Here is an 11,506-nt window from a genome sequence, read left to right on the forward strand (position 1 = left end):
AGTCCACAGAATTTATCCACTGAATATGATTAAAACTGCTCTTTGAGTTTTGAAGATATCACTGTGGCCAGGCACACACACACACACACACACATCCATTACAATATCCTCCTTCTGCTTCACAGGCAGGCTAATAATTTACCGTAAATATCCGACGCCCAGTGCGGTCAAATGCTACACAGTAGACTGAGGAAAGATGGCCAAGGATACGTTTGTGTATCTTCATGTGTTGGTAAGTGGAAGATGGCAGAGCCTGGCTGAATCGGGCTGTGCCTGTAGCCTGGCGAGCACCCATGATGGAAACTTGACATAAAGACAGGAGAAGGGTCAGTGACATCAACATACAAACAAAACCAAAACAATGAAGTCTGACAAAGCAGAGTATGGAATATCAGTTTCACATGCACATACCGATGCTGGGAAAACTTCCATTGGTAACTGGGGGTTCTGGTGGACGTCCTCGGTGGAGTGCAGCAACAGCTGACCCACTGCAAACTTTGTGGCAACAACCTGAGTTAGCAAACGAGTAATGTCATGATTGGCCAGGATACAAAAATGATATAGAAGTAGTGAAAAGAATCACAGAGAATGGTACAGTAAAGCTCACTTTTGGTGGTCCGAAGCAAAGACTGTCTTCCCAACCCTAGCAGTGTTTGGACTCCAGGGACACTAGGTGGGATCTCTTTTGCGATAAGTGGGCCAATCCGCTGACAGACACGGAGCAGATAATCTGCAGGAATGTGCTCGTTCAAAATCATCTGCAAGAGTGGGTGATAAGACACTGATTCAATTGGAATATAACCCCTCAAATAAATGCAAACATAATAAAGCAAACTGGCAAAGAGTCTTAAATAAAAGATACTGAACATTTCAACAAGACTCTCAAAACTGCAGTAAGAAAACCCTTCTACATTAATGAAATGTCAGCATGTTGAATCAAGAATGAGTCATCCAAATATAAACAATGCCCGTTTTTAATGATTAACCATGCAGACGCAACATTCTGAAAAAGGAAAATAAAGAACAAAAGGTTCACAAAACTACAAACCCACAATAAGTTCCAGCGCATCCAGAAAGTAGTCACGGGCTTCATTTTTTCCACATTTTGTTATGTTACAGCCTTATTCAAAAATGAAGTAAATTTATTTTTCCCCCAAACTTCTACTCTCAACACCCCATAATGACAACATGAAAAAGGTTGTTTGAAGTTTTAACAAATTTATCAAAAACTAGAAGCACTTGGAGAGCGCAAACTTCTGCCAAGGCCATAGGGTCACTGACATCACATGGAATACCCTTTGGCAAAGAGACTTATCCCACGTTGTTTCACGCATCTACCGTCATGTTTCAGATTCAGTGGTTAACCTTCTGGGGTCCGATGGCATTTTTTGTACATTTCACTCGCCTGGCATAAATGTTTTATTACTGCTGTTAACAGCTCTCCCTGCAACCCACAATCAAGTTTATGTTTCTTTTTTTCAGGACAACCTGTACTTTCAAAATATATATGCTATAGTTGTGTTTTATAAGAGTAATAAAGGTTTACAATCAGAAATAAGAAAGGAAAAAGTAAAGCGGAAAAAATAATTTTCCACACACATTTATTCAAAACACACAGCAAACTATAATAAACAGCTGTTTTGACACTTTATAAAAGTAATTTGGGCTCTTGTGTGAAAGACTGTATAACAAAAAGGTTCAAACAATAAACAAATGCACATTTTGAACAATATATACAAAATGGTCTATGTGTTTTGTTTGTCTTCATCTCAAAGAAATTTCTGTCTGCTATTACACAAAGGCCACATCACAAACTTCTACTATGAAGTTGACCGTGTGTTTGTTATCTCCTGCTCTGAAAGCAATAGTCACACTTCGAGGCTCATTCAGTTTAAGGAGCAGCCCCTCCCCCCTCGCTCCATTGATATGGTAAACAGTGCTTTACGCCGGAGCAAGAGAGCTTGCCACAGGCTTATCCAGTAACATTCACAGGAAAACTAGTTGAGCAATCCTGATACTCACACACTGTTTGAGCACGTGAGATTGTATAAGAGGCTCTCCGTCTGCTCACTTTCACTTTGCATAATGGTGCAGGGCGCATTGGAGCACCCAGGGGGCTATTCAAACAGGCCAACTAATAACACATCACTCCTAAAAACAATCTTTGGTGTGTCACGTGAGGTGAATCTGCCCTAAGATTGGATTTTGGAAAACCATGTGATGGTGAACCAATTCCGATTGGACACTCACATTGCTCATGTCATCACACAACTTCTATGAGGAGCACAAAGATGTGCGGAGTTAACTTTTCAGGGAAAAAAGTAAGTTTCTATCGCATATCATTAAAAAGTTATTTATAACTTAGTAAAGCTTGGTCTCGTCGCATACAATGGCGTCGGCCCCAGAGGGTTAAACCCTTAGATCTTCACCAAATGTATTTGTAAAGAGAAACTGCATGAACTACACAAGTTTTTTTTATTTTCTAATAACAAGATTATTCATTGAGGAGAAACAAGTGCTAAATTATTGTTGTGTTGTAACTTAATTTTTGTTCAGCCTTTGTGACTCGTCTTCATGAAGTTAGATGCAAAAATGTTGAAGTTGGCCCTATCCTGCAATGATAAAGAATCCTTAAAAAAAAATTATTGGATCCGGATCGTGTTCCGGATCATTACCAAAATTTAATGACTTCTAAGTTTCGCCAAGATACACCCCTGGTAAAAATGTAATTAAAATCTGTTGAGGATTTTTTGAGTAATCCTGCTAACAAACCAACCAACCAACAAACGGACACAACCAAAAACATAACCTCCTTGGCGGAGGTAATAAAAAAACGAAGAAATCACATGCACTTAAGTATTCATAGCCTTTGCTCAATACTTTGTTGATGCACCTTTGGCAGCAATTACAGCCTCAAGTCTTCTTGAATATGATGCCACAAACTTGGTGTAGCTATCTTTGGGCAGTTTTGTACATTCCTCTTTGTAGCACCTCTCAATCAGGTTGGATGGGAGTTTTGGTACACAGCCATTTTCAGATCTCTCCAGAGATGTTCAATCAGATTCAGGTCTGGGCCACTCAAGATTCACAGAGTTGTCCTGAAGTCACTCCTTTCATATCTTGGCTGTGTGCTTAAGGTCAGTGTCCTGCTGAAAGATGAACCATCACTCCAGTCTGAGGTCAAGAGCGCTCTGTATCAGGTTTTCATCCAGGATGTCCATGACTGAGGGAAAGATGCATTCATCTTTCCCTCAACCCTGACTCGTCTCCCAGTTCCTGCTGCTGAAAAATATCCTCACAGCATGATGCTGCCACCACCATGATTCACTGTAGGGATGGTGCCTGGTTTCCTCCAAACATGACGCCTGGCATTCACACCAAAGAGTTCAATCTTTGTCTCATCAGACCAGAGAATTTTGTTTCTCATGGTCAGAGTCCTTCAGGTGCCTTTTGGCAAACTCCAGGCAGACTACCATGTCCCTTTTATGAAGGAGGGGCTTCTGTCTAGCCATACAGGCCTGACTGATGCATTGCTGAAGAGATGGTTGTCCTTCTGGAAGGTTCTCCACTCAGGAGAATGCTGGAGCTCTGACAAGAGTGACCATTGGGTTCTTGGTCACCTCCTTCACTAAGGCCTTTCTCCCCTGATAGCTCAGTTTAGACTGGTGGCCAGCTGCAGCAAGAGTCCCGGTGGATCCAAACTCTTCCATTTACATATGATCAAGGCCACTGTGCTCATTGGGACCTTCAAAGCAGCAGAAATGTTTCTGTACCCTTCCCCAGATTTGTGCGAGACAATCCTGTCTCAGAGGTCTACAGACAATTCCTTTGACTTCATGCTTGGTTTGTGTTCTGACATGCACTGTCAACTGTAGGAGCTTACAGTGGTATGTAAATGTTTGGGCACTCCTGATAATTTCCATGATTTTCCTTTATAAGTCACTGGTTGTTTGGATCAGCAATTTCAGTTAAATGTATCATATAGCAGACAAACACAGTGATATTTGAGAAGTAAAATGAAGTTTATAGGATTTACAGAGCGTGTGCAATAATTCTTTAAACAAAATTAGGCAGCTGCATAAATTTGGGCACCCCAACAGAAACAAAAAATACATCAATATTTAGTAGATACTCCTTTTGCAGAAATAACAGCCTCTAAATGCTTCCTATAGCTTCCAGTGAGATTCTGGATTCTGGTTGAAGGCATTTTGGAACATTCTTCCTTACAAAACACCTCAGGTTTGTTGGTTTCCAAGCATGGACAGCCCACTTAAAATCACACCACAGATTTTCAATAATATTCAGGTCTTTGGACTGAGATGGCCATTCCAGAACATTGTACTTGTTCCTCTGCATGAATGCCTTAGTAGATTTTGAGCAGTGTTTACAGTCATTGTCTTGTTGAAAGATCCAGCCTTGGTGCAACTTCAACTTTGTCACCAATTCTTGAACATCATTCTCAAGAATCTGCTGATATTGACTGAAAACCATGTGGCCCTCAACTTTAACAATATTCCCAGTACCTGCACTGGCCACACAGCCCCACAACATGATGGAACCACCTCCAAATTTTACTGTAGGTAGCAAGTGTTTTCTTGGAATGCTGTGGTTTTTTCAGCCATGCATACCGCCCCTTGTTATATCCAAATAACTAAATTTTAGTTTCATCAGTCCACAGCACCTTATTCCAAAATGAAGCTGGCTTATCCAAATGTGCTTTAGCATACCTCAAGTGACGTGAGTTTGTGGCCTGTACGCAGAAAAGGCTTCCCCTGCATTACTCTCGCATCCAGCATCTCCTTGTGCAAAGTGTGCCATACAGTTGAACGATGCACAGAGAAATGGTGTGGGGAGGTGTGTGTGGATGGGGAGGTTTGGGTAGCTTTGCTTGAGCTGCTGCCCCCGCGACCCGACTCTGGATGAAGAGGAGGAAAATGGATGGATGGATGTATTCAAATCAATAAAACGACATGGGTGCCCAAATTTATGCAACTGTCTAATTGTGTTGAAATAATTATTGCACAGTTTCTGTAAATACTAGAAACCTCATTTCACTTCTCAAATATCAGTGTGTTCATCTGCTATATCCAGGGTTCTCCCCAGACAATGGAACAACAGCACAGCGCCATCATAGCGTTATCACAGCCATCCAGGATTTCATCATTAAAAGAGCAGATTACTCCTTTACTTCTTCCAGAATTATTTTTTACATTTTCTTTTTATTATTGATGTTTATGCACCAATGACACCACATCAAATTACTTGTATGTGAGAACTTACTTGGCAAAAATTTGATTCTGACTCTGATTTGACAAACAAATCAGTCCAGATTACGCTCTTGTTCAAACAAGACAATTAGGAGTTATATATATATTTAACTGGAATTTCTGATCCAGACAATCAATGGTTTATAAAGGAAAATTATGAAAATTATCAGGGGTGCCCAAACCTTTACATAAAACTGTATATGTAGACAGGTGTATGCCTTTCCACACAAATAATAATAATAATATAGCCTTTAGTGTTATTGTACATGCATACAACAAAATTTGTCTTCTGTATTTAACCCATCCTAATTACAGTTAGACACAATCCAACCACTAGGAACAGTGGGCTGCCAGAGTCCAGCACCTGAGGACCAACTCCAGATGTAGAGACGCTGCCTTGGTCAGGGGCAGAGAAAGGAGCAGACCCTAAATCAGCATGTTTTTGATTGTGGAAGGAAATCGGAGTGCCCGGAGGAAACCCACACAGACAAGGGGAGAAGATTGCAAACTCCACACAATAAAGGCAAGGTCCCACAATCTTCTTGCTGTGAGGCATTAGTGCTAACCACTAAGCCAGCATGCTGCCAAAACATAAAGTATTGAGCAAAAGGTGTGAAGACTTATTACTTAAATTTGCAACACCCCCCCCCCCCCTCCAAAAAACAACTTTTTTTTCATGTTGTCATTATGGGGTTCTGTGAATACAATTTTGAGGCAAAACAACAACAACAAAAAATCATTTCCTCCATTTTGGAATAAGGCTGTAAGATAACAAAATGTGGAAAAGCGAAGTGCTGTGAATACTTTCAAGATGCACTGTATCCATCCCCAGAATTGTTAAAAGAAAACTGGCTGAAAAAGTTAATTACTTGAATGAACAATAACCATTATTAATTAATAATAATCATTGAATTGGATTATTATTTGTCCCATTACTCATGGCCACTGAACATGTAGGGACTTCGTACAAAAATGGCTGTAATTCCTAAATCGGTAATTAAATACTTTTGTTCAACATTAAAGCTGAAAGTCTATACTACAAGCACACCTTGACTGTGTCACTTCCAACTCTGTTATTATTGGTGGAAAGAAGCAAAATTACAAAAATTGTGTCACCGTCACAAATAAATAAAATAAAAGTTCATGTAAACCCTCAACACCTGTAACCACTGTTCTTGCTTTATTTATTGGACAGGCACTTTGTCACCAGGTGACTATTCATTTCCAATCCTGGTTGTACATAGCTTTTGTATATTTAATTTTATAACAATTTGCACCAGAGGTCCCATCACTCTCAAGTTTCATTTGGCAATTTTTTTTAATGTTTATTTTTCTCATTTTATTTTCTATCACTTTGTTTCTCAATTCTCAATGCATGTTGTCCTTCCTACAAGCTTTCCAATGAGTATAATTTAAATACTGTAGGCTGATACAGAACTGTGCATCACTTGCACATCCACCACTTTCTTTTCAGCCCTCATCTTAAACAAAGCCAATCTTTAGATATAGCTTAATAAACACCTACAGGAGACAGACTAACAGTGGCACAGTTTACAGGTTAATCAACCACTCCAGCTACGTCACTTCTCTCAGTAATCCAGAAAGAAGACAAACAAAACAAAAACAAAACAATTTTCTCCTGGCCTTTCTGTCTTGAATGGGTAATTTAAAAATGTCCATAGAGGAGGAGGCGATAAAGGGGCGGCACAAAGTTTCTAACCAATCAAAAGAGTCGCTAACAATTCTTCCGGTTCGCACAACAATAAGCCTGTGATATGATTAGCTCTCACAGAAGATTGACAGGCCTGTGGATGTGGTTCGGCCTATCGCTGAGAATCCGAGTGTGCGTTCTCCTCCTACTAGCCCACACAATAGCAAAGCAAGTCTACATTTATTTATCAACAGGCCTGAATCAATATTAATGTTTAAATATCTACTCTTAAGCACAAATAAATAACTGGCACGTCTATTAACGGTACGCAAATAAATGAAGATAATAACTTTGGTAAACAGGCCGATCAAAAATAGGAATCAGCTTGATTTGTTTAATAACTAATCATGTGATGTCAGATTGCACTCACCCAGTCTTGAAAGGTCCGTTTGTATTTCTTCCCGTCCCAACTCCATCGTTGTGGAATCAACTAAAGTTAAGAGACGGAACAAAATAGCAATTTATATGCGAACACCCGAGTACCAGCTTTAAATTTTACCTTTGCCGAAATGACAGAAAAGCTGCCGAAAATGCGAGTATAGGGAGAAAACTACAGCGGAAAGAAGCCGTGTAAATAAAGAGAGAAAAGTGCAGGCGGACCTACCTCATACTGCTCCAGCTCCTCGATCAGAATCTAACAACACACACACGGCTAGCTGTTAGCGCTTAGCTCCTCATTCAGACCACTTACAGCCAACTTGCTCTGTTGTAGGTGTTATCGTTACCTGCGCCGCTCTTTTACACGGTCCCGACTGCAGAAATCTGGCAATGAGGTAATACAGCTCTGAAAGGGAAACATTTGAGCGTTAGCATCGTGCTAACATCGGCTAGCTTTTGCCACCGCTAGCTCGCTAAAATCGAAAGAGTGGCTGTAAATTGCCTGAATGCAAAGTGTGTGGCGACCAAAGAGACGGACGCTCGACACTCACCAGATTCAATCTGTGAACACTGTTCTCTTGCCATCACTTGGTATGACGGTCGACATTAAAACCAACTGATGCTTTAGCTTGCTCGTTAGCCACCGGCTACCTAGCAGTGGCTAGGTGTGTTTAGCTAATACAGGCTAAGTGAATGGCCTCCTCCGTACTCTAGTTGTTACCAGACCACCTGGTGCATTGTTTTAGCGCCCTCCAGCGGATCGATGGCGCAGTGAACATGTCTATAACGTGTATTCCCGGAGGGGACCTATTCCTTCAGGGTCATAATTAAGATTTTTGGCGTTGGGTCAAACAAATTGATGTATTTTGGCAATTAATTTTCATTATAAAATGCATATAACTAATATTGCACATGATAACATGTTTTAACATGCTTAAAAACATAAACTTTTCCGTTGTCTTCAAAATATAGACGGCAAATATTGTAATTTCTGTGACTCCAGACAACATTTCATAAAATAATACATAAACATATTATAAGCTAAAATTTGAATAGAAAAGATGAGACAAAATATAACAAAGCTAGCATGTTGCCCATGGGGATCCATGGGCGTGTGAGTCCAGAATGTAATTATCAACATCCATTGTTCAGTGTTTTTAGCTAGTATCCGTAGTTTCTCTAAAAATATTATCCTATCAGCTTTCTGTTTTGGCGGCATTCATCCTTAACCAGTAGGTACTTATACACACCCACAAACAGAGACAGTGGTGTAAGACATCAAATGCAGTACACGTCTCACTCATGGTAACACCACATGACATTTACGGTCTCACTCATGGTCATGGCAACACTTAATTGACTAAAGCAACTAAACTGCCATAAACAAATCAATAATGCTAGCAACACCGTTAAACTAACATGAACCACAATAACATTTAAAAACCCTGAACTCCCATGATGCATTGCAGCACAACAGCCATTGTTCACTGTTGTTAGCTAATATCGCTAACATGCAAACTCCACACAGAAAGGCCACAGGTGGGAAGCGAACCCATGACCTTCTCGCTGTGAACCACTAAGCTACCTTGCTGCGTATGTGACCGTAGGACCTTTGTGGCCGGGACGGTGGTGGGATCGAACCCCGGATGGCTCGTACTAAAGATCATTCCTCTACCAGGTCAGCCAAAGGGGAATTCCCCGTTAGCCAAGCTAGCGGGAACGTCTTTTCAATCGGGACCCAGGACCTTCATCCTGCTACATCAACTTTACAAGTTGAGTTGAGTTGTAAAGTTGAGTTCAACATCCAAAACTTGTAAGAGGCCTTTCTGTTAAAGAGAGGTAGCAAGTGGACATAACTAAACGTGCTGCAATGCTTTAGAATGTGGAAATCTTAACAACATGTCTGATTCTTTGAGCAGAGCTACCAAGATGGTGTCAAAAGGTAGTCATTTAGAAAATCAATGTCCAATGTGTCATGGTGTTTTTCTTTATTTTTAAACAATTCCAGAACAAAATCAAAACTGAAAATCTGTCTTTAGCCTAGATTTGGGTCAGACTGCATAGTTTCACCTGAAAACTAAATTCTTGTCATCATCATGTAGTTGTTAGATCTTTATTAGGTTGATGAAACTATAGTTTTCTTATTGTAAACAGTTAGGCTGTGTATTTACTGACCAGAAAAAGTAGGAAAACCACATGCATTGGTACCACACGTTGCTGCATCCACAACACTATTGATCTGTCTTGGGTCCTGGATGGCAACCATGCAGGCAGGCAACTGGTTAATCCCCACTTCTTGAACACAACCACCTGTCTTCCACAGTGAGGTGAAACGTGGGTGTCCCCTTGGCCTTGTCCAGACACGACACTGAGGCACTGGATCATGCACAGACAAACATGCTGCATGTACAAAATGTTGTAGCTGGCGTTTCCTCACAATACTCTTCGTCTGAGTCTCCTTAAGTAACCACTCCTTTGACACAAAGTCATTCTTGCAGTACCAAAGGGGCAGGCGTGCACGATCCCGGTGCGACGGTTCGTGCACCCGATGGTGTCTCGTTCCACAGTGCGAGCTGCTGCAGCTGCTCGCACTGTGGAACGAGCTGCACCACATCTTGCTGCTGATGTGGAGGAAAATAAAATAAAAAACAGCTGTATAATTAGTGAATATCACTGGATTTATGTAAATAATACATAAAAAGGGATGCAATACAGAACCCCGCGGTTAAATAACCGTGGTTAAAAAAAGCCACTCACAGGATTTGAACCCACACATTCTGATTACCAGTCAGAAACTACCACTCCACCACAATCAGTGTCTCATAACAGGAGGGTGAAATGGTTAAAATCAAGAAGCAGATAAACAGAGAGAACATAAACATATTTTCTAAAATAAGAAAAAAAGCGCTGTGATAACTGACCAAACAACACTTGGTACGGCGTATTTCTGCTGATATGTGACTGAAAGTAGCGTATTTGTCATACTGTTGGCCTGTCATATGGTCCTGCGGTGCACCGCTTACTGTTCTGTCAGACAGATGTGACGTTCAGATCGCCTGTTGTGTGTCCACATGAACTGGTGGTCTGGTCCAGCTGGAACAGCCTGTCAATGTACGCGCTCTCCAGCCCATCGTAGAAGCGATCTATTTCTTTATGTATTTCGATATAAGGACAGCAATCATATACGCACGCGTGTCCGTCAAAACACGGTGTGTGTTATGCAGCTCTGATGTCCAGGACCAGAGTTGTCAAGAGCTGCGCCCCCCCCGTCCATTCAATGCACAGACCAAGGTGTCACTCTGTGATCAGATGAAAGGTGTATCTCCTGTGTGGGGGCGCGTGAACCACACGCATGCATGTGTTTGGGGGGGGGGGGGGGGGGGGGGCGGGAGCATGCGACACATGCACGCATATGTTGTGGGAGAGCCGACACTGGCACATCACATGTGCACTCGGCAACTCCATAGTCGTGGCGCACTTAGACAAATTTCACATCCAGCTTGACAATGATCATCTGCTGACTGTTTTCATGCTAATAGTATGAATAGCCACACATTTTCTAAGTGCCAAACAAGCAGTGTTAGATGTTCATGTGTGTCAGCTGGAATTTGGCCGATGAATAGCCACACATTTTCTAAGTGCCAAACAAGCAGTGTTAGATGTTCATGTGTGTCAGCTGGAATTTGGCCGACACCTGCCGCGAGAGGGCTCGATGGGCTCTCACAGCGCACACTGTCTTTCAGCCGCTGGTGTGTGCAAATAGTTGTAGCAACAGGTGTACGAGGCATTTGAGGGAACTATGAATTTACACGTTTTGCATACGATTCCTGCTTCATGCGCACTTCGACCAAGTTTTGTTTGTTTGTTTTCTTTGTTTTCTTTTTTTTTATATAGCGCCAAATCACAACAAACAGTTGCCCCAAGGCGCTTTATATTGCAAGGCAAAGCCATACAATAATTACAGAAAAACTCCAATGGTCAAAACGACCCCCTGTGAGCAAGCACTTGGCGACAGTGGGAAGGAAAAACTCACTTTTAACAGGAAGAAACCTCCAGCAGAACCAGGCTCAGGGAGGGGCAGTCTTCTGCTGGGACTGGTTGGGGCTGAGGGAGAGAATCAGGAAAAAGACATGCTGTGGAGGGGAGCAGA

The 11,506-nt window shown here is 41.6% G+C and overlaps 1 protein-coding gene across 2 annotated transcripts in view; it reads right to left on the bottom strand.

Moving 5' to 3' along the window:
* Positions 1 to 8,073, bottom strand: part of brwd3 (bromodomain and WD repeat domain containing 3) — a 70,195-nt gene extending 62,122 nt beyond the window's left edge. For both annotated transcript variants that reach the window (XM_034178729.1, XM_034178727.1), the window contains exons 1-7: positions 7,908 to 8,073; positions 7,704 to 7,762; positions 7,583 to 7,612; positions 7,349 to 7,408; positions 608 to 758; positions 412 to 510; positions 143 to 303 (exon numbers count right to left, since the gene is read on the bottom strand). In XM_034178729.1, coding sequence (XP_034034620.1) covers positions 143 to 303; positions 412 to 510; positions 608 to 758; positions 7,349 to 7,408; positions 7,583 to 7,612; positions 7,704 to 7,762; positions 7,908 to 7,941 — 594 coding nt within the window. In that variant the 5' untranslated portion in view covers positions 7,942 to 8,073. The remainder of the gene's footprint in view (positions 1 to 142; positions 304 to 411; positions 511 to 607; positions 759 to 7,348; positions 7,409 to 7,582; positions 7,613 to 7,703; positions 7,763 to 7,907) is intronic.
* Between the last annotated feature and the right edge of the window lie 3,433 nt (positions 8,074 to 11,506).

Source organism: Thalassophryne amazonica, chromosome 9 (genome assembly GCF_902500255.1).
Source record: "Thalassophryne amazonica chromosome 9, fThaAma1.1, whole genome shotgun sequence".
Classification (NCBI taxonomy): domain Eukaryota; kingdom Metazoa; phylum Chordata; class Actinopteri; order Batrachoidiformes; family Batrachoididae; genus Thalassophryne; species Thalassophryne amazonica.